The following is a 24249-nucleotide window of genomic DNA, read 5'->3' on the forward strand; positions in this document are numbered from 1 at the left end:
TACAAAGAGAGAGGCAGAGAGAGAGATCTTCCATCTTGTAGTTCATTCCTCAGTAATGCCAGTGGTCAGAGTTGGGCCAGGCTGAAGCTAGGAATCCGGAACTTTATATGGGTCTCCCATGTGGGTGGAAGGGGCCATCTTCCTTTGCTTTCCCAGGCACATGAGCAGGGAGCTGGAGCAGTCAGCACTCCAATCAGCATCCAGATAGGATGCTAATCTGCAGGCATTGGCTTAACCTGCTGTGCTAGAATGCCAGCCCTTATATTAAAATCCAGATAAGGTAAAATCCAAATATGCTATGTTTTTATTTATTTCTAGCCCCCTAGAGTTTTAGATAATAGATCATAACTCAGATAGTCAAATACAGTGACTGTGTACAAATGAAGCCTAAGATGCAGAACTAAGATTAATCCAGTAACTCAAAGATATCAGTGAGACCTTTTTTAGTGTGAAGCAGAGGTTCTCAAATTGGAATAATGTATAGAGTCTAGATCCCTTTTAAAATTATAAATTTCATTTTAAGAATAGCCAACCTGAGTTCTTGAAGTAGTTTTTCTTTTTAAACGTCTCTCATTTTTCTTTGGGGGAATGGCAAAATACATTTTTATACTGTTATTGAAATGAAAACATAAAGTGAAAATTTATAGTGTTTGAGCCCTCAAATGTATCAATGGAGTACATTGATTTGAGAAACACTGACAAGGTATCAGATGGTCTCTTGGTTTCTCCTGTAGCAGAAAACTTTGTTTCAATGACATAAATGTGCTTAAGAGATTGAAATATTTCTCTTATTTAAAGAGTATGATTTTTAAAAACATATTTGATTTTTTTGAAAAGCAGAGTTACAAAGGGAGAAATAGAAATAGAGAGATAGAGACTTTCTTCTGTTGATTTACTCTGCAAATGGCTGCAGTGGCTGGATCTGGGCCTGGGCTTGGGCTGGTCCCAGGCATGGGCATGGACCTGTCCCTGGACCAAGCCAAAGCCAGGAGCCAGGAGCTTCATGCAAATCTCCCACTTGGGTGTAGGGACCCAAGCAATTGGGCCACTCTCTGCTGTTTTTCCCCAAGCACATAGGCAGGGAGCTGGGTCAGAAGTGAAACAGTGGGGACTAAAACTGTCACCCATATGACATGCAGGCATTACAGGTGGGAATTTAGCCCTCTATGCTACCCCACTTGTTCTAAAAGTATGATTTTTTACAAGAGTAAGAATAGGCCCCTCTTTTTGAAATAAAGGTTCACAGGGTTTTTGGTATTTGTCTTCCACCTCATGGGATGTGTTCTCTACCTTTTTTCCATTGGGAATCACTATCATAATGAGCAACTCTTACTGGTAAGAGAAGAGTCTGTCAAATTTCTCCTTTATGATGAATCAGGAAGCCTTAAAAACTGCTGTCAGAAATTAAGCGTCTGTTTCCAGCAGTATGGCGAACTAAGTGCCTGGACCAACCTTCCCTTTAAAAGCAATCCAAAATGCTGGAAAGGTGAAGTCTTAAATGCATCCAAGCTCTGGCACAAAGGTGGGGAATGCTTAAAGCAAACACTAACTGAAAACCCATTGAGGTAAGCTGAGTTCTGAGGCTGGCCATAACCTTTGTGACTGTTTGCCAACCCAGGTGAGCTGTTATTTTCATGGCCTTATGATATTCAGGGCTCAGGAAGCAAAACCCTGACTCAGTGAGGGTAGAATAGTCTTCTTCGTTAATTTAGAGTCCCATGGGGCTGTGCCTTCTTATTAAAAGAGAAATCCTTTCTCTTCATGTCCCCATGGAGTACAAAGAATATTACCTTCTGGAATAGTGTACAAATGAAGCAAAGAAAAACCTCACTGAAAATCTACTACCACAATCCAACCCTTAAAGTGGTTTGTAGCATGAACTTATATTATTCCTTTAGCCAAGTATTTAAAATGGTTTTGGAATATTATAGCTCTCTTGAGGACCTGGGGAAAAAAAGGTAATATAATCATTATTATCAAGAATTCCCATTGGCAAAGCTCTAATGAAAATGAGTATCTTATAATGAAAATTATAAACCATTCAAAGAAATGGGATGCATAGATAGAACCAAACCTGCAAATATTTCACATATTGGAATTTGTAGATGTAAAATATAAAATTAGTACATTTAAAATGATCAATACAAGGTTTACAAATGAGGAAGAAAACAGAAGAAAAAGAATCAGAGGTTCTAAAAATGAATAGTAATTGAAATTAAAATTTGGATAGTTATAAAATGGACTTAATTGAAGAAGAAAAACTCATGGAATGAAAAGTAAGTTTGAAGAACTCAAGAATGCAACACAGGTTATAAAATGAAAAATGTAAGAGAAGATGCAGATTTCCTTCAGGGGATTATCAGGTTTCAGTAGCAACAATGGCAGTAGAAGACCATGAAATAACGTGGAAGCATAATTCAAAAACTTAGTGAAAAATAGGATTAAAAGGTAAGTTTCTTCAGTGCCCCCCCAAAAAAGCTTTCGAATTGGTACATAGATTTTTCATGAACTTATTGAAGACTCCTCATTTTATGCAAAAGTTGTAGAAACCTAGAATTCTAGAACTAGCAAAAATAAGTTTTAAACCAAGAGCTAAATAAACACATGCTTATATAATCCTGAAAAATTCACTTGACTTTTTCTTTGATTTAAATAGAAGGAAAATCACTATAGATAGAAAATGATGATCAAAAAGCCTCGCAAATATATGAGGAAATTAATGGAAATGAACTGTGAGATTAAGAAAAGAAAAAGCTGTGAAGCAGATGTTTAACTTGGTGATAAAGATACTTGCATCCTGTTCTGAAAGACCTAGGTTCAAGCCTCTATGCAAATATATGCATATTTCATTAAAATATTCAGTTAGGATATGCCCATATCTCATATTACAGTGCCTGGTTTGAATCCTGGATTCTCAGCTTCAAGCTGTTCCCTCAAGTCCATGGGTCCCCCCAGATTAACTTTAGATGTTGGGTCTCTGTTTCTTTCACGTAGGGATTATCTCTCCCTGGCTTCCAAATAAAGTAAAAATAAACAGTGAAAGCATTCAACTCTATAGAGTCTGGAACTAAGACTACAAGAAAATGAAGGAGAAAATGTTGACCATAATATGATAGACAATACCCAGGCAAATATCGATTGGAAGAAACCTAGTATAGAATTACTAGAAATGAAAGAATTAATACACAGAAGTAAATGGCTCCATTGCCAGAAATAGATCTTTTAAAATTTGCATGTAACTAATAATGATAGTCATGAAATAAAACAAAATAGATGTATCTGTAAGAGAAAATTGATGAATTTCACCAATGTGATGGAAGATTATATGACCTTATAAAGAAAGTAGACTTTTTCTTTTATACCCTACACCCCCCAAAAATAGGGCCTATAGAAACTCAAATAGGGCTTATTGAAATTTAACAAGCTTGGGCCCGGCACCGTGGCCTAGTGGCTAAAGTCCTCACCTTGAACACCCCGGGATCCCATATGGGCGCCGGTTCTAATCCCGGCAGCTCCACTTCCCATCCAGGTCCCTGCTTGTGGCCTGGGAAAGCAGTCGAGGACAGCCCAGAGCACTGGGACCCTGCACCAGCGTGGGAGACCCAGAAGAGATTCCTGGTTCCCGGCTTTGGATTGGCACAGCACCGGCCCATTGCAGCTCACTTGGGGAGTGAATCATCGGATGGAAGATCTTCCTCTCTGTCTCTCCTCCTCTCTGTATATCCGGCTTTCCAATAAAAATGAATAAATCTTAAAAAAAAGAAAAGAAATTTAACAAGCTCAGTCTTTTGGGATATGTTTTATCTAATCATCATAGAAATGTCAGCAGTCATTGTTAAATCTGCCACCTTCTGAACTATTAAACAATTTAAACAAATCTCAGAGAACTACTATATATACACCATTTTAATACCAATTTAGTTAAGTAAGAAATTTAACTTAAAATATTTTAAAGAAAAATCACACAGGGCTAATGTTGCAGCACAGTGAGTTGAGCCACCACTTGTCACACCAGTATTCCATATTGGGGGAGTAAACCAGGAGATGGAAGATACCGCTCCCTGTCTGTATAACTCTGCCTTTCAAATAAATAAATCTTTCAAGTGAAAAATCACATAGACATTAAGAAAAGTTCTTTTTAATAATTCATGACAGAAAGAAGAAATATTGGTGGGCATTGGTCTGTTTGGGAGGAGAAACCAAGACAAAAGCCTTGCATTTTTGGCATACTGAGTTAGAATATGCAGGGGTGCTAAAGACCAGGAGCAGACTGGGTCTTCCAACAAGAAAGTTGGAACATAGAACACTTGTGTATTTGTATAGAAAAATGAAATGAAATAAATCATGCATGCAGACACACATTTTTGGTAAATTAAAGACTTGACTGTAAAAGGAAAACACCGTAAAACAAACTGCAGACCATAAAGGAAAGAATTAACAAACACGTATGAAAGTTTAGGAAAATTTCATGAAGAGGAGCTTATAAAGAAACTGGAAAATAAGAGCTAACTGTTGGGGAAAGGTATTTGTATTTTCTATAAGGATTGGTATGTGTATTTGTTAGCTTTTCATTACTTTATCACTTTAAAATACTTGAGAGGAGGATATGGGGAAGGAGTGTGTTACTTTCAGCTTATAGACTGACAGTTGAAGATCAGACATCGATGATCTTCATCTTTGTTTAATGTGACATCTGATGGAGCTTGTCAGAATGACACGTGCAGAAGAACATCACATGGTGAGCCTGAAAGTAGAGAGAGAAGATGGGTCTAACTTAAAGAGTCAACCCTTTGATAAGTAAGCCACCAATGACCTAAAGACTTTCAGCTGGACCCACTACGTGCTTCCATAATTAGATATTTTCTCCACCCTAACCCACAAACGCTTAGCATTAATCCAGCTGTGACTCCTGATGCTAACTTATACTGATTGTTCAACAGCTGGATTCCTACCATCACTGTTGAGGTCCTGGATTGAGTGCCAGCTCCTACTTCAACTCCATCTTTTGTGATTGAGAGTGAACCAGCATATCAGAGTGTGCCCTGTGTCTGTCTCTCTGCCTTTTACTTCACTTTAAGTAGTCAATCTTTTCAAATAAATAAATGATACCTTATCAAATTCATTGAAGCAAAGAGAGCTGTTTGGTGGTTAGTAGATGGTGAGGACGGGATGGTAGACAAGAGTCCAAAGAAATGTTAATCAAAGGGTACTAAAAAGTTTCAGTTACACAGGAGGATTAAATTCTAGTAACTGGTTGTACAACCTGGTTACTATAGTTAATAATGTTTTGTATTTTGAAAATCCCAGAAAAGTATGTTTTGGTGTGGGTATTTAGTAAGTAAGATACCTGTATCCCACTTTAGAGCTCACAAGTTAAGTTCCCAGTTTTGACACCTGACTCCCAACTTCTTGGCTTGGTTTTGCAATTCCTAGCTTCACTCTCACCCGTTCTGTCTATTGTGGACATCTGGGGAGAGAATCAGTGGGTGTCTCTGTGCCACTCAAAATTTAAAAAAAAAAGGAAAAAATGTATTTTAAATGGTTTTGCCATTTAAGAGAAATTCTAAGTATATAAGGTGATAGATACTTTAATTAGCCTTTCTACAATGTAGATATGAGTTATATTATATTCCATAAATATACATAATTATTTATAAATTAAGAAGAAATAATAATAAAATACTTAAACGCCATCTATTTTTAGCATAATTTACTATAAAATGTTAGGGATGGTTTAATCAATGTAGAGAAAGTATCAGATTTGAAGAAAAGTTTTATTTGCAATTGTTTCAGTTATGTTTTAAATTTGATTTTCAGTATTGAACCGCAAGTATGAATGTTATAGTGAAGCTGTAGATCTTTAAAGTATTATAAAGCAAAGGGATAATACATTCATTTTTCATAATACTACTTATGTGATTACTGTGGACTGTGTGTTTTACTAAGTATAATTTAATTTTCTTAATATCATTCATACATATTTGCTTTACACCAATGCAAATAACATGAAATGAGTTTTGTTCCTTGTATTGTGACCATTACTGTTCATGTTACACAAATACTGTGCTTAATTATTTGAGATAATTGCAAGATTTCTTTCATTTGGGGACATTTAATATTCTCTTTCCCAGAGTTTAGGAATCATAACTATTACATTGACTGATAATTCTTTTCTTTTCTTTGTTGCAGCACTGTAAGAGTAAATGGGTCCAGTAATTGGAATGACCTCAGATAAAAGAGCTGAAACGCCAGGAGCTGAAAAAGTTTCAGGCTTAAGCCAGATTTACAAGATGGGAAGTTTGCCTGAAGCTGTAGATGCTGCCAGGCCAAAGGCAACCCTAGTGGACAGTGAGGCAGCTGATGATGAACTGACAAACTTGAATTGGCTTCATGAAAGTACTAATCTTCTAACAAACTTCAGCCTTGGAAATGAGGGTCTTCCGATTGTTAGTCCACTATATGACATTGAGGGAGATGACGTGCCATCCTTTGGACCTTCTTGCTACCAGAACCCAGAAAAAAAATCGGCAACCTCAAAGCCCCCATACTCCTTCAGTCTTCTCATTTATATGGCTATTGAACACTCTCCAAATAAATGTTTGCCTGTCAAAGAAATTTATAACTGGATTCTGGACCGCTTCCCATATTTTGCTACTGCACCAACAGGCTGGAAGAATTCTGTTCGACATAATCTGTCCCTGAATAAATGTTTTCAGAAAGTGGAAAGAAGCCATGGAAAGGTCAGTGTTTATGAACTGTTGCTGTATTTGATGAAATAGGGAAATTGCCTTTAAAATATGGCAAAATCAAGAAAGAAAAAAATGTCAAAGTAAATAGCTTGGGGTTAATTTGCTTTCTTTGAGATGTTTTAAAATCTAAGTATTGACAGAAACCTAGCAGTATTAGGTTGTCTGCCATAAGTACATTAGTATTTTTAATGTTTCAATTTCTTATTTTTAATTTTTGTAATGTTTATCTAACTGTATTAGTATATATTTCTATTTACTCAGTATAATCTGCCTTAGAATGAGAATGTTGGTCATTTACATTGATGTAATTAGGATGATTGGGCTTAAATCTGTCAGCTTACTGTTTATTTTCTATTTTTCTTATCTGTTCCCTGCTTTGTCTGCCTTCTTTGTAGTCAAATTTATTTTTTACAAGAATCATCTTTTTTATTTTACAGAGTAGTGCTGACTTAAATTGAACACCTTTGGGCACCATAGATTTATGTCATAAAAAAGTAGTTGTATCAGAATGGGCATCTGAAAAGTAAAAACTCATGTAATAGCTAGAAAATATTTTTCTGTCTGATCACTTTTAAGTGTTACAAATCCTGAGAATGTTATACACTGAAAAACTAGTTCCTACCTTATAATTAAATCTTGCTTGGAAATAACCCTTTAAAAAGTTTTGAGGGCTCGGCATGGTAGCTGAGTAGCTAAAGTCCTCACTTTTCACACACCGGGATCCCGTATGGGCACCGGTTCTAATCCAGGCAGCCCCACTTCACATCCAGCTCCCTGCTTATGGCCTGGGAAAGCAGTCCCAAAGGACAGCCCAAAGCCTTGGGACCCTGCACCCACATTGGAGACCTGGAAGAAGCTCCGGGCTCCTGGCTTTGAATTGGCTCACCTCCAGCCTTTGTGGCCACTTGGAGAGTGAATCAGTGGATGGAAGATCTGACTCTCTGTCTTTCCTCCTCTCTATATATCTATATATCTGAATTTCCAATAAAAATTTTTAAAATCTTTTAAAATTTTTTGAGGTACAGATCACCTGTGTGTTAAGCATAAATCATATTTTACAATGAATGTAAAGAAACATACCAAATGATTATGGCTCGGTGGCTCTTCAAACCTCTGTTAATCAGGTTCAAGAACACACTATTCTATACTTTCCTGTAAGTTGGGGTTCTCCATTGTAGCTGCCATCTACTGTTTTTCATTGATCTGCTTGTTGATGTCTTCTATTAAGTAAGCTCCTTATCTCCAACTTATGTTTAAATGGCAAACATCACTGTAGTTTTTCTCTTCAATGCAGCCCAGTAAGAATTCCCAAAGAGCCATGATGTGAACCTGATAGCAACCAGATAATAATCTGCATTTAGCTCCGGAACCTCTATGAAACTTTTCATTACCACTTCCAGTTCTTCCACAGAATTGGGCCTTCTGGGTCCTGGATAGTTTAAATCAAGTCCTAAACCTCTAGTACCTTCTCTTGCATGATCTGGGCAGTTTCCTGTTCAAAGATGCTGTGAGTCACAGGCCTGTGTTCAGTGTGCAGGAGAATAGCCCAGACATTGGCTCCATCTTCACAGTTCACTACCCCCAATGACAGTCTAGAGTCAGATTTTTTCTTACGATACAATTTTATCTCCTTTTGTTTTGTTTCTATTTTTTTGTGTGTGGTTCTCATGTGAGTTTCAACATATATCTAATTTTTCAAGGTCAGATTTAAAAATGATATTGGCTCTTCTGCCGGACAAGTTGTTTATGTTGTTAAGCTTTTTACAGAAAAAGTTGTCCTACAATATCTTATTTGAATCAGTTCTTTTGGGATAGAATACTGTCTTAATATATAATTATTCATATGTGCTGTCAATAATTTTCAAAATTGGTTATTGTTTTATTGTTTCTGGAAGGCAGACTGACACACACGGAGGCATATAGCTCTCACATGCAAATGCTTACAACACCTGCAGCTGGACCAGGCTCAGTCTGGGATCCTACAGCTGAATCCAGGTCTTCCAAATGGGTGACAGGGACCCAAGTATTTAAAGCCATCACCTCCTGAACCTTCCAGGGCACACATTAGCAGAAATCTGGAATCAAAAGTGAATCCAGAACTTAGTGTCTCTGATCTGAGATACAAGAACTCAATTCAGGTTTCCCACCTGGTTGACGGGGAACCGCTGCTTCCCTGTACACTGACTGGCAGCCAGAATCAAGAGCTGCAGCTGAGACTCAGACACAGGCACTCCAGTTTGGATTGCATGCAGCTCATCTGGCATCTTAACTGCTAGGCATTAATATCAGCGCCTCAGTTCTTAATATATGTAAAGAAATCTCCCTGTCATTGGTGTCAAGAAATAATTGTTTCTCCAAAGAAAGAACATTTAAACGATAGAAAACAAAAATTACTATTAGAATTCTATAGTTCTATTGTGATAGTTCTAGTCTTGAAATTTTATTATTGATTAGATTTATACTGAGAAAATGCTTATAAGCTTTGAAATCAGGTTTTAGATTGAGACATATATATGTAGGGAGAGAAATTCAGTCCTCTGTGAGACACGGTACATAAACTAAGTGAATCTGTGGGCCTGGCATTATGGAGCAGGTAAGGCTGCTTTGTGCCTGCACAGAGAGTGAAACAGCAGATGACAGATTGATCTTGTTCTCTTTCTCTCTCCCCTTTTGCGGCAACTCTCTCAAATAAATAAATCTGAAAAAGTAAATTTATTGCAAGTCAGTTATATTTATGGTGAACTTTTTGAGATGGTTCCTGAATTAATGGAGTTTTAATTTTTAATAATGAGGCAGACAATCATATACAAAAGAAATAAAGTATTGGTAACATGAGCAAAATGCTGTCTGATCAAGAAGAGCAGATGATTGATTATTACTAGTGGATTGGGCCAAATTGTATGAAAGAGTTGACTTTTGAAATAAACTTTGAGAAAAACAAGCAACAAAAACAACGCAACAGTAAACATAAAGAATTAATATATTCTGTATGCAACTTAGAGGAGTCAGCATGTTCTCTATGACTTTGGAGTACAAAATCAGAGTGGAGGGCCCGGCGGCGTGGCCTAGCGGCTAAAGTCCTCGCCTTGAAAGCCCCGGGATCCCATATGGGCGCCGGTTCCAATCCCGGCAACTCCACTTCCCATCCAGCTCCCTGCTTGTGGCCTGGGAAAGCAATCGAGGACGGCCCAATGCATTGGGACACTGCACCCGCGTGGGAGACCCGGAAGAGGTTCCAGGTTTCCGGCTTCGGATCGGCACAGCACCAGCCCATTGCAGCTCATTTGGGGAGTGAATCATCGGACGGAAGTTCTTCCTCTCTGTCTCTCCACCTCTGTGTATATCTGGCTGTAATAAAATGAATAAATCTTTAAAAAAAAAAAATCAGAGTGGAAAAACAGCCAAAAGAGTGGTAAATTGATTAAGTTCCTTGAACTTCAGTTTTGTGGTAAAGTCAATGAGGCTTTAAAAGCCATAAGTTTTCCCTGTATTTGACTCGTGACAATGTAAATAGTAGAGCAAAACAGTATCTTAAACAATCTTTAAATTCTTTTCCCGAGTTACAGGCAGTGATAGTATGTAAATAGATAATACTCAGTAAAGATGTGGCATGTGATCCATTATTGATCACTGCCCTCCTTATGTTTAAAGTCATTGACTCTTCTGTCTTACCATTTTTTTTAATATTTATTTTTATTGCAAAGTCAGATATACAGAGAGGAGGAGAGATAAAGATCTTCCATCTGATGATTCACTCCCAAATTGAGCTCAACGGCCAGTGCTGTGCCAATCCGAAGCCAGGAGCCAGGAACTTCCTCCAGGTCTCCCACGCGAGTGCAGGATCCCAAAGCATTGTGCCGTCCTCGACTGCTTTCCCAGGCCACAAGCATGGAGGGAGCTGGATGGGAAGTAGAGCCTCCGGGATTAGAACCGGCACCCATGTGGGATCCCGGTGTGTACAAAGTGAGGACTTCAGCTGCTAGGCCACAGTGCCGAGCCCCTGTCTTACCGACTTAAAACCATATCTTGGGATATGATTAGCTTTCAACATTCATCTTTGCTTTGATTTATTTGGCACTATGCTTAGTTCTTCATTTTCTTTTCTGGACTCTGTTTCTCTTCTACTATGCAAGTTGTAAATTTTAGTGTTCACGATCTTTGGTTTCATTTCCATGGTTTAATTTAATATCTATATTCCAGTGAATCCCACATATTTCTCTAAAATTCAGGCATAAATATACAACTAGTTTACATGTAGAGGTGTCTCAAATTCATTATATAAAAAATTGAACTTTATTCCTCTCTCCTCCTAGGATCTGCCTAGGATTCTAAACTAGAAATCTTAGTCATCTGGGATACCAGCTTTTCCTTATGCTCAATTATGTGAATGCTAAATTTGAAAGAAAAATCATTCTGATGAACATCCTTATTTTATGACTAGGGAAAAGAGACCCACATAATTGGCCACTGCTGCAAAACCTGTCAAAACCAGCATTAGAGACTAGAAAATACAGTACCCAATAATACCTACAAATACCTAGAAACAGGTTTTTGATTGTGGTGGTTCACATCTTCTTCATTTTTCTTCAAATTGAAGCTATTATATAAATAATATAGTAGTTGGAGGATTAAAAGCAGGTGTTTTTAGTGTTAGTTGTATAATATGATGAAGTTTGTGTCTTTGAGCCTTATCTTCAATTTTTGTGAACAATATATTTTAGATAGAAAAATAACTTATATGGCAAATAAAAGCCTTTTTTAAAGATTCATTTGTTTTTACTGGAAAGGCAGATTTACAGAAAGAAGGAGAGACAGGGATAAAGATCCTCCATCCCCTGGCTTACTCCCCACGTGGCCACAACAGCCAGAACTGAGCCGATCCAATGCCAGGATTCAGAAGCTCCTTCTGGATCTCCTACAAGTCCAGAGCCCTATGATTTAATACTTTGTTTTAAAAAAGTTATTTTATTTTTTATTGCAAAGTCAGATATACAGAGAGGAGGACATACAGAGAGGAATATCTTCTGTTCAATGATTCACTCCCCAAGCGGCTATAACGGCCGGAGTTGAGCCAATTTGAAGCCAGGAGCCCAGAGTCTCTTCCAGGTCTCCCACACGGGTACAGGGTCCCAAGGCCATTCTCCACTGCTTTCCCAGACCACAGGCAGGGAGCTGGATGGGAAGCGGAGCCACCAGGATTAGAACCCACATCCATATGGGATCCTGATGCGGGAGGTGAGGACTTTAGCAGCAAGGCTACCATGCTGGGCCCTGATCTTTTATTGTTAGACTGTATTCACCAAGTAGTATTTGTTAAGTCGTTAACAGCTTCATTATGGAAGATATACCATGCCAGAGACCTATTGCTGTTAACTGTTTTACTGTTCTGTCCTGACCAAATATCTGTTGAAGTATTTTGCACTAGTTGCAGTTTAGCAATTCACTTTCAGAAAAAAAAAATTTTTTTTGAAGGGCATAGTTCAGAGAGAAAGAGAGAGATCCCATCTCTGATTCCACTTCCCAAAGAACCACAAGGGTCAGAGCTGGACTTGACCAAAGCCAGGAGAGGCAGCAGCTTCTTCAGGTCTTCTGTGTGGGTATAGGGACCCAAGTACTTGGGTCATTTGCTGCTGTTCCCAGGTCATTAGCAGGGAATTACATTGGAAGTGTAGCAGCTAAGACTTGCAGCAGCTTTAATGCCACAGGGCTGGCCCCTTAGTAATTCAGTTTTTAGCAATGGTACTGCTAATTCAAATAATACAAATACTCATATGCTTGATAAGTGACATATTCTAACTTAAGTCTTTTTTATTTATTAACTCTTTAATAATCATAACACTAAGTGGATAAGCATTATTATAACCATTGTTTTTAGAGGTAAGCCCATTTAGGCAGAGTTTACATGCTTTGCCTAAGGTCACACAGTTAGCAAGTGGAAAAGTAGGACCCAGGTAGCCTGGTTCCAAATCTGTGATCTCAACCATTATACTACACAAACATAAAATAAAGCCAACCAAAAAAGGAGTGTTTTTTTTTAAGGCTAATAAAATTGATAAACTCTTCCAAATTGATCAGGAACAAAGAGAAAAACCATAGATAATAGTAAGAATGCATAGGTTATATAGTAAAAAAAAAACTTTATGAGGATGAATTTGAAAAATCTTGATGAGGTTAACAGTACCTAGAAAGACACAGCTTTGCAAAATGAAAGAAAAAGTAGCAACATAAGTAATCCTATAATAGTTGAAGAAATTGAATTAGTGGTAAAAGAAAACACCCTCCCCACAAGAAAAGATAAAAATTTCGATTTTTTTAATGTTTTAATTTATTTTTATTGGAAAGGCAGATTTAGAGAGAGAAGGAGACACAGAGAAAGATCTCCCACTCATTGGTTCAGTTCCCAAATGGCTGCAGCGGTTAGAACTGAGCTGATTAAAGGGAGGAGCCAGGAACAACTTCTAGGTCTCCCACATGAGTATAGAATCCTAAGGCTTTGAGCTATCCTTTGATGCTTTCCCAATCCAAAAGTAGGGAGCTGGACTGAAAGCATAGTGCTGGGACACCAGTGGCATCTATATGGGTTGCCAGTGTGTTTGCAGTCAAAGGATTAGCCAGCTGAGCCATCACACTGTCCTCAAATCTAAATATTTTATAGCTGAGTTTTTAACTCTACAATAACAGAAAGAAGAGCTCTAATTTTAAACCAAAAACTCCCAAAACTATTTATTCAGCTAGCCCATTTTCTTTTTTACCATTTCCTATCTTTCCTATGTATTTTGAGTCTGCCAGCTCCTTTCTTCTCATTCTTTAAATACTATTGGCAGGGGGCCGTGGAGGGGGAAGACAGTGGTTTAGGAAGCTAATCCTCTTCCTACAATGCCAGCATCCCACGTGGGTGCCAGTTTGAGTCCCAGGTGTCTCACTTCCGATCCATCTCTCCTGCTTATGGCCTGGGAAAGCAGCAGAGAATAACTCAAGTCCTTGGACCCATTTACCCACATAGGTGATCTGGAAGAAGCTTCTGACTCCCAGTTTCAGACTGATCCAGCTCTAGCCATTGCGACCATTTGGGGAGTGACCCAAAGGATCAAAGCTCTCTCTTTGTAACTCTTTTGAGTAAAAATAAAGTGTGGGGGAAAAAAAGGTGTTAAGTGTACAAAAATTATTGGGGTAGGCATAGTTAAGATGCATCCCATAATGTAGTACCTGGGTTTGAATTCCAGTTCCTCTTCAGATTCCAGCTTCCTGCCAATACATACCCCAGGAGTCAACAAGTTATGGTGGCTCAGGTGGTTGGGTCCGCAACATCTGCGTGAGACTCTCAGATTGAGTTCTGGGTTACTGGCCTTAGCTTAGGCCCACACCAGCTATTCCATGAATGTAAGGAGTGAAGCAAAGGGTAGGCAGTCTGCCTTTGCCTTTCAAATAAGTAAAATTTTAAAATGTTTGTGTGTATATCACTAGAACTTTTTGCTTCTATCTGATTGTGTTTGGTATTCGTCATCCAATATCCCTCTTTCCTGCAAAATGTTAGGGCTTCATTCATTTTTTTTCATGTCTGAATAATATTCTGTGATGTGTGTGTATATAGGTAATATTTCCTCTCTCCATTCATCCATTGATGAACCTATAGGTTGATTACTTATCTTGGCAGTTAAATTTGCTTTTAAATCTCAGCTTGTATTCTTGTATTTCTGTTGCTAGAATTCAGACATATTTGTTTACTATAATTACTACCGTATTTTGAATTATCTATATACTATTTTATTTTATACTTTCTGTTTTGCTTTTCCTACTTTCCTCCTACGTTAGTCTATTTAGGTTGCCATAAGAAAATGTCACAGCCTGAGTGGCTTAAGCAGCAAAGATTTATTTTCTTATAGTTATCAAGGGAGGTGGAGGGGAAGTGGGACTGTCGAAACACAAACCAACACCCGTAAGGGATCCTGGCATTTGCAAGGTGAGGACTTAGCCATTCAGCCATCATGCCAGGCCCAAGCATAACAGTGCTTTTAAAAAGGTTTTGTTAAAATAATATAAAATTAAGCAAGGACATGGGGAGATGCTGATTGTTTTAAATCATTAATATGAGTATAAATTAGTATGACTGTTCTTTAGGGTAAGTGTAGTGTGGTATAATTTGTTGGAAGGTTTAAAGGGGAATTGGTCTTGTCTATAATCGTAAAATCTGTATACTATTAATACAATTGACTTGAGTGTTTTTGAGCATGTGGAGAAAGAAAGGAATTAAAGCAAGTAAGAGAAAATGGAAAAGGATACAGTCAGGACGATAGGTAGAATTTGATAAAACTAGAGAAGTAATCTTACAATAAAATATTCAGGGATAAATACAGAAATTATAATATATTGGGACAGAAGTTGGCAAACCTCACAAGTTAAGGGGGGCAAAGAAGGAACTTGTAGAGTGATGAGAGTGATGGTTTGCATAAAATCTCCATGGGCCTGGATTGATGCCGTGATATGACAAGTGCCAGCATCCCACATGGGTGCTGGTGTGAGTCCTGGCTGTTCCACTTCCAATTCAGCTTCATACTAATGCATCTGGGGAAGCAGCAGAAGATGGCACAGATGCTTCGGCCCCTGTACCTGTGTGGAAGACCTGGAAGAAGCTCTTGGGTACTGGTTTCAGTCTGACCCAGCCCAGCCCTGACTGTTGTAGCCAACTGGGAAGTAAACCAGGGAATGGAAGACCTCTGTCTCTCCCCACCTCCTGTCTGTAACTCTGCCTTTCAAATGAATAAATCAAAAAGGAAAGAAAATCCAGAGGTCACTTTGTCTAAATATCTAAGATTTAGACAGATATATGTTCACGCAGGATTGAGAGTATATATGAATTTTTTAATTTATGAAGCCTTTGTTGAGTCACTACCTCTGAGTGACAGCATTTTTCTTCCAGTCTGGAAAGGAGCTAAATTATACTCCAATTAAATGTCACAATTGAAGCTGGTAACCTTGACAGCAATTTTCTGATGAAAGTAGCTATTATTTAGAGATTATGATAATACCAGAAAAAGGCACCATAACAAGGTCCAGATAAACTATGAAGTAATAATCTTATTCAGCCAGCTCATATAGCTGCTGGTTAAGTTTTTTTTCTTTTATTTATACTGTGATTATGGGTGTAAAAATCTTGGTTTGGTAGTTAACTTCTTTTAGGATTTTAAAATGACAAAGACACCATGCTGTTTAATCATTTTGTTTTGCAGGGGCTTGATTCCATTTGATTTGGGTTTTTGTTTTTTAAAACATGATATACTTTATTGTGAGAGATGATAGGCTTTAAAATTGTTTTACTAGTAAGATTAGTTATGGATATAACTTAATAATAATATTATAAATAAATTTATAATATGTAATATAAAGTAGATATATAATTATAGTATTATATATTAGCTATGTTATATAACAATATAATGATGTTATAAATAACTTTAAAATAATTATTTATTTCAAAGGCAGATTTACAGGGAGGGAGGAAGGGACAAAGAGAAAGACCTTTCATCGTTGATTCTGTCCCTAAATGGCCACAGTGGCCAGGGGTAGGCCAAGTCAAAACAAGGAGCCAGGAGCTCATAGATGTCTCCAGATAGAGTGCAGGGGCCCGTCTTTCTCTGCTGTGCCTTCGTATATAACCTTAATAATGGGCTATATTCATTGTAAATACTTTTTAACATTTTGTCTGAATAGTTTTAAATTTACGAAGCGTAAGTTGTGAGGGAGCAATACAAATAATTCCCACGTACCTTTTATCCCATTTCCCCATTAGCATCTCATATATTTGTCACAATTAATGAATCCCTCATAGCTTCCCTCATGGTTTGGTTTGGGTAGCATCTATCAAACACTAGTATCAAAATTTCTGCTTTTTGAGAGGTAGAGACAGAGTTCCCATTTTCTGTTTTGTTCCTCCAATGCTCACAACAACCAGGGCTGAACCAGGATGAAGCAGGGAACCTAAAACTCATTCTTGACTTCTCACGTGAGTGGCAGGGACTCAAGTACTGAACCATCACTGCCACCCTCCAAGGTGTTCATTAGGAGGAAAGGGAATTGGAAACAGACTCAGTACTCAGGAATCCTAATGTGGAATGAGTTTGGGTCCCAGTGGACATCTTAGACTGTGCTGAATTTTAATTTTAATTTAATTTAATTTAATTTTAATTTTTAAAATTCTTTTTATAATTGAGCTCCTAGTACATTCCTCATTTCTTAAAACTTTACTTTAGTGATTAGTGATTTAGAGTTCCCAAAATGCAAAATAGAGAATGCACACTTCCTAATTCTGTTGCACAGAAGATTTAGTTTGTTATAGGTGAATTTAGTTTAAAATAGTACTTCTAAAACTTTCTTCTTCATGTTTCACCATCTAAATGCAGTAATATTGTAGCCAAATTTTTAAGAAAGAATTAGTTAAAATAAGATCTTTCTTGTATAGACTCCAAAACCACAGATTACCAAATACATAGTTTTATCTCTTGTTACTGCTAGTTCATGAACAACCCCTCTGAAAGGAAGTGCTGCCATGGTAACATAACCAGACTGTTATTTGAAACCATACTCAAGATACTTAACTGGCCTGAAGCTGCACGTTTTCAATACCACTTCATGCAATTTTCTGTTTCAAGGAAATAGCAATTTTACTGTGATCAAAACAATCTGCAATTCTCTCACAATCGAATTTGAAAAGTATACTTGAACTAAACAGTTTGTAGAATTATGATCTGAGAAATATTAAGGCAGAATATGGCTAGAATTGCTAAAATAATTGTGTTCAATCAAGGAAAAATAATCCATGCATATATTTCTTATATGAAGGTGAGTTAGCTTTAAGGAAGAGGATGTAATTTTATTTCCTCATCATCAAAGCAAATTGATCATTTGGTACAGCTGGCATAACATACATTTAATTTAACTCTCATTATTTAATAAAAAATGTATTTGTAGAACTTGGCTTTTGATGAGAAAAAATCAAAATGTCAAATACTTTGTTTAGTGTAGTCCATGTAACATTTTGCTATTGAATACCACTAAAATTTTCCCTGATGATCTGGTATTTCTTTCCATGAAGAATATGATACTTGTGATTTTTCTTGCCCTGTGGGTTTAACTGCTAGGATTAGGTTGAGGGATAAGATTGGCTATACTTTTCCACAGGTAAGAGGGGCTTCTTTTCCCCCTTTTTAAATTTGTCGTATCTCTTGTTCTTTACTACCTTTCATTCAGAACTAACTTTTGTTATTTTTGGTTTTAATAAATCTCTTGGAAGTAATTGAGTAGGAATATGTTGTTATTCAACCAAATAAATGAATACCTGCTAACTCCAGAATAGCTCATTATTATTCACTTATTTTTAGCACGTTGTCACTTGAATATAAATTACCTAAATTGAGTCTCATAATTGTTCAGTGAACTGACCTACATTGTTGCTTTGTTTTGTAGGTAAAATATGAATGAGAGAACCAATTTTAAGATTAAATTATTAGCCACTTATCATACAGTGATTCAGTATGTAATCTGCTTAAATGCTTGGAACAGTACTCTTTCACCATGCATCATTCTGCTCTAACAATTACAATGCCGGGGATATGATTAGCCTGGTTAAGATGCGGGTTAAGGGGCCTGAAGCAATGGCACATTGGCTAAATCCTCGCATTGCAAGCACCGGGATCCCATATGAGCACCAGTTCATGTACCAGCTGCTTCACTTTCCATCCAGTTCCCTGCTTGTGGCCTGGGAAAGCCGTAGAGGAAAACCCAAAGCTTTGGGACCCTACGCCAACATTGGAGACCCAGAAGAAGCTCCTGGCTCCTGGCTCAGCTCAAGCCATTTTTGCCACTTGGAAAGTAAACCAGCAGATGGAAGATCTTCCTCTCTGTCTCCCCTTCTTTCTGAATATCTGTCTTTCCAATAAAAACAAATAAGTCTTAATGTATATGTTAAGATACCCAGATCCCAACTCAGAGAACCCAGGTTTGATCCCAGATTGGGTTCCTGATTCCAGCTTCCTGGGAGGCAGCATTGATGATGCAAGTAATTAGGTTCCAGCCACCCATGTGGGAAGGCAGGATTGATTTCTGGGCTCCTAGTTTTATCCAGGACCATGTAAGTATTTGGGAAGTGAACCAGCAAATGGGAGCTTGCTCACTTACTTGTTGTCTCTCAAACAAACTAGGTTGTTTGTTTTTAAATCATTGTGTAATATTCAGACATAGAAGATCCTCAGACTCATTATCTTGAAAAAGAATTTTGGGAAATGGAGATCATCACATTAAATCTTCAACAATAATAATAATTCTTATCCTATAGGAATTCTTATCATGTTATGTTTAAATTTTTAAAAAGGGTGCGTGGACTGGTGCCATGGTGTAACAGATTAAGCCTCCTCCTGTGGTACCAGCATCCCTTAAGATGCTGATGTGAGTCCCTGTTGCTCCACTTCCAGTACGACTTCTTGCCAATGGTCTGTAAAGCAACTGCTTGGGCCGCTGTATCCATGTGGGTGACCCAGAAAAGCTTTGAGCCCTGGCTCCTGGTTTCAAATCAGTTCAGCCCCAGCCATTAAGGCCATGTGGGGAGTGAACCAGCATATGAAAGATCGATCTCTCGGTTTCTCTTCTCTGTTGTGACTCTGCCTTTCAAATTAAATCTCTTAAGTAAATAAATAGATTTTTTAAATAAAATCGTTCAAATACTATTTATGAGTATCTAAACATTCTAGGTTATTAATTCTTACATATTTTTCTAGGTTAATGGAAAAGGTTCCTTATGGTGTGTTGATCCAGAATATAAACCTAATCTTATGCAGGCACTGAAGAAGCAACCTTATCCCTCAACACCAGTATCTTACACTTCTCCTGCATCTCCACAAAGGTAAGAATCTTCCATTTAATTATAGTTGTCAATGGTGACTTACAAGATTTAATTGTGAGATGAAAAAAACCTAACAAAAACCTAACAAACCTAACAAAGTTTTAACATTTTTTTATAGAATTATTTATAGGCAAGATAGTATCCTAAGATATTTTTGTTTATTTGAAAGGCATCATGACATAGGAAGGGTGACACAGAGAAAGAGATCTTCCTTCTGCTAGTTGATTCCCAAATGGCTGCAAGTATTAGAGCTAGTCCATGCTGAAACCAGGATCCTGGAACTCTATCCAGTAAGCTGGATCAGAAGCAGAGCAGCCAGGGCTTGAACCTGCTCTTTGAAACAGCATGTCAGCATTGCAGGCAGCAGCTTAACCCACTATGCTGCATCACTGGCTCCACTTTTTGTTCTTAATTCCCATAACTCTATTGATCTTCTAGCTTGCTTATTTTAAATTAAATCCAAAAATACTCTGACCTCTTTAAATCTGATTTTGTTTCCTTTTCCTAAAGAAGCATTCAGAATCTTTTAAAATTCTTTTATATATATTCATTTGATTTGGAAATGCTAGATCTTACTTGTAGTCTGTTGCGTTTGACATTCTTTTAAAAACTTTTTGAAAACTGTTAATAAAATAATAAGTTTTTAACATATACAAAAAGCAGTGAGAAAGTTCTAATAAACTGTTGGCTGCAACAATTATCAATATATCATGTAACAGTCGATTTGGAGTTTTAACAGTCAACACAGTTTTAGAGATGAAAGGAGAGAGAGATCCTCTATTTACCAATTCTGACCTCCTGATTTTCTCTTGAAATAACTACATTGGTCAAAGTTATGCCAGGATAAAGCTGGGAGCCAGGAGTTCCTCTTGGGTCACCAGCACTGATACAAGTGCCCAAACATTTGGGTATCCTCTAGTGCACTTCCTAGTGTATTAACAGGGAGCAGGATCTGAAATGGAGCAGCCAGGTCTCTAACCAGCAACCACATGGGATGCCAGTATTCAAGGCAGAGATTTAACCCGCTACCATCTCAATGCTGGCCCCTAATTTGGATTCTTCAAGTATTAATAGATAGCTTTTAGAGGAGTGGCAGTACCTGATACAGAGTAAAAATCTAGCAAGGGTGAAATTGAAATATCAGTGATTATATACATTGACCTTTCAAGCTTGTTGAATTTGGTTTGTAAATTAGATATATGGTATGAGCAAAACTGAATAGTTTGTTCTTACTAAATGAAAATACAAAGCAAATTATCAGTTTATTTCATCATTTCTGAATTACTATCCTCTTTATTAATGTTGATATTTATGAAGCATTCTACTTAAATAATAATCCAGTAGCATATGGAAAGTTCTGCTTTTATTAATTGAAGTGTTTTATGAGAGAGTTTCTCAGAAGATTAATGGAAATGCATTTTATAAAAATTCAGTACAGACATTTCAATGTTTTGACATCAAAATAAATTTTTTGTTTTTTTAAAGATTTATTTATTCATCTGGAGCTAGCATTGTTACATAGTGAGTGAGGCCTCAGCCTGCAATGCCAGAATCCAACATAGGTTCCAGCTAATGTCCCAACTCGCTCCAGTTCTGATCTACCTTCCTGCTAATGGCCTGAAAGAAACAGAAGATGGCCCAAGTACTTGGACCCCTGCCACCCTGTAGCAGACCTGGATAAAGCTGCTGGCTCCTGCGTAGGACTTAGCCCTGGCTGTGCAGCTGCCTATGGAGTGAACAAGTGGATAGAAGATGTCTTTCTTTGTTTCTCCTTTTCTCTCTGACTTTTTAAAGATTTATTTATTTATTTTAATTTATTTGAAAGGCAGAAGTTAAAGAGAGAGATGGAGACACAGAAATGGATATCTTTTGTCTACTGATTCACTTTCCAGATGGCTGCAATGGCCAGGGCTGGGCTAAGTTGAAGCCAGGAGCCAAGCACTTGATCCAGGTCTCTCAAGTGGATGACAAGAGGCCCAAAACCTTAGGCCATCTTTCACTGCTTTTTCCAGGCCATTAGCACAGAACTGAATGGAAAGTAGAGAGATTGAAACACAACCTGATGCTCATATGGGATGCTGGCTTTGCAGAAAGCTACTTTACTCACTGTTGCACAATAATGGCCCCAATAAGTGCTTTTATTTCTTTGGCAATATCTATAGTAATTTTACACCAAAATTAAGCATCCAATTACAAACTATCAGATAGTAATATTGCAATATTGTTCTAAGCACTTTTTAAAAGATCTATTTGTTTGAAAGAGTGAATGAGAGAAAAGACAGAGATATCTTCTATTGGTTCACCCACCAAATACTTGCAATAAACAGGGCTGGGCCAGGAGGAAGCCAGGAGCTAGGAACTCCATCCTGGTCTCCAACGTGGATGGCAGGAATCCAAGTTCTAGGACCACCATCTGCTGCCTCCCAGGTGCGTTATCAGGAAGCTGGGTCGGAATCTGAGGCAAGGTGGATCTGCAGGAGAGGGTGCAAATGTCTGCACTGGTGGCTTACCCCCCTCTCTGCCACAACACCCACCCTTGAGCATTATTTTATAAAATTATCACAACAGCTCTCTTTGGGAGATCTAATTATTTCTGTTATACAAATAAAGAAACTAAGAAATTAATTATTTTTCCTAAGGATATACAAATAATTTTTTTTAAATCTAAGCGCTTAGGTTTTTTTCTGCTTTAGTAGTCTTTTCCGACACTAACTAGTGTTAGCAAAGAAGCAAGTTAAAATGGACTAGAATTGTGAAGTATCAGGCAAAGCCACTGCCTGCGACACTGGCATCCCATCTGAGTACCAGTTCACATCCCAGATGCTCCATTTCTGATCCATCTCCCTGGAAAAGAAGCACAAGATGGCCCAAGTGCTTGGGCCTCTGCCACTCATGTGGGAAACCTGGGTAAGCACCCAGTGACCAGCTTTGGCCTGGCTCAGTCCTGGCCTTATGGCCATCTGGAGAGTGAACCAAGGGATGGAAGATCTCTATCATTGACTTTCAAAATAAATTAATACATCTTTTTTATTTTTAAAAAGCTTATATTTTTATGGTATAAATTAGCTGTATTTGTAAGTAAGTTCTGGGAAAAGTGAAATGCATATTGTATAAACACATTTGTCTTTATTTTTCAGTGATTCTTTATCGCCTCACTACTTAAACTCTGTACTCAAGCAGAACCAAGTGCAAACCCTCAAAGGTATGTGTAAAGATCAGTGTTTCAAATCATAAGAACTTGGATCAAGGTTCAGGATTTTTTTACTTTTGTTTTCTAATTATAGAAATATGTTAATGATAGACTTTTTAAAATTATTATTTGCTTTTATTTGGAGACAGAGCTATAGAGAGATCTTCTGTCTACTGACTCACTTTCCAAAGGCCCACAGTGCCAGTGCCGGACCATACTAAGCCAGGAGCCATAGCCTCAGTCCAGGATGCAGCACTTGAGCCATCACCTGCTGCCTCGCTGGATGCACATTAGCAGGAAGCTGCATAGGAAGCAGAGTTGACACAACTTAACTGAGACATTCTGATATGCCACGTGGGCTTTGCAAGAGGCAACTTAAGCCTCTGCACCAAACAACATCTCCTGATTCTTTTATGTGTACTTTGTCTCTAAAATAGAATTTAACTTACTGTTATAATAGTGTCATAAGTAGAATTATCCTTTTAGATCTATCTTAGACTAAAACAGAGTCATTGACAAACCGTGACTCCCTGGTCATGTATGGCGTGCCACCTGTTTTTCTGTGGTCTCTCAGCTAAAAATGGTTTCACATTTTAAAATAGCTAGGAAAAAAAATCAAATTAGCAACAATCAAGGCTTGAAAATTTGCTACAACAGAGGAGTTAAGTAGTTGCAAAAAGAGACCTACTTTACTACATTCTTGGCTTTACCTCTGGGCCTGCAAAAACTACCAGATTTATTTTCTGAAAAAGTTTGCTATCTCCTAGTTTATGTACAGCTCTGAATACTTCCATAAGCTTATCAAATATAAACAATTTTAGGAAGGCAGTAAGTCGAATTTTTAAAATTTTTATTTATTTTGGAAAACATATCAAAGTCCTGATTAGTGGAGTTTAATAGTTAATATTGTGAACCAGTAGTATGTTAAAGTAGTTTTCTAGCATTGTTGTTTTGGAGACGATAAACATTTCCATGACCTTTAAAATATAAACTACTGGGCCCGGCACAGTAGCCTAGCTGCTAAAGTCCTCACTTTGCACATACCGGGATCCTATATGGGCACTGGTTTGTATCCCAGCAGCTCTGCTTCCCATCCAGACCCCTGCTTGTGGCTTGGGAAAGCAGTCAAGGACAGCCCAAAGCCTTGGGACCCTGCACCCACGTGTGAGAGACCAGGAAGAGGCTCCAGGCTCCTGGCTTCAGATCAGGCAGCTCCAGGAGTTAGGGCTACTTGAAGAGTGAATCAGCAGGCGGAAGATCCTCTTCTCTGTCTCTCCTCAACTCTGTATATCTTGACTTTCCAGTAAAATAAATAAATAAGTCTTTAAATAAATAAATAAATAAGCTCTCAGACGAAAGTCTTTTTGTGTATCAGCCATTTGGTTCTTTGAAACTCTGCTAAGTTAGCCTCAGAAATG

General features: G+C 37.8%; 1 protein-coding gene and 1 pseudogene across 2 annotated transcripts in view; one reads left to right on the plus strand and one right to left on the minus strand.

Moving 5' to 3' along the window:
- The window catches only part of FOXN2 (forkhead box N2), a 54038-nt gene that overhangs the window by 23214 nt on the left and 6575 nt on the right, over positions 1-24249 (plus strand). For both annotated transcript variants that reach the window (XM_058667754.1, XM_058667752.1), the window contains exons 2-4: positions 6190-6740; positions 19517-19641; positions 22779-22843. In XM_058667754.1, coding sequence (XP_058523737.1) covers positions 6204-6740; positions 19517-19641; positions 22779-22843 — 727 coding nt within the window. In that variant the 5' untranslated portion in view covers positions 6190-6203. The remainder of the gene's footprint in view (positions 1-6189; positions 6741-19516; positions 19642-22778; positions 22844-24249) is intronic.
- On the minus strand, positions 7866-8312 carry LOC101529060 (cytosolic iron-sulfur assembly component 2A-like; annotated as a pseudogene).

This window comes from Ochotona princeps, chromosome 8, assembly GCF_030435755.1.
Source record: "Ochotona princeps isolate mOchPri1 chromosome 8, mOchPri1.hap1, whole genome shotgun sequence".
NCBI lineage: Eukaryota > Metazoa > Chordata > Mammalia > Lagomorpha > Ochotonidae > Ochotona > Ochotona princeps.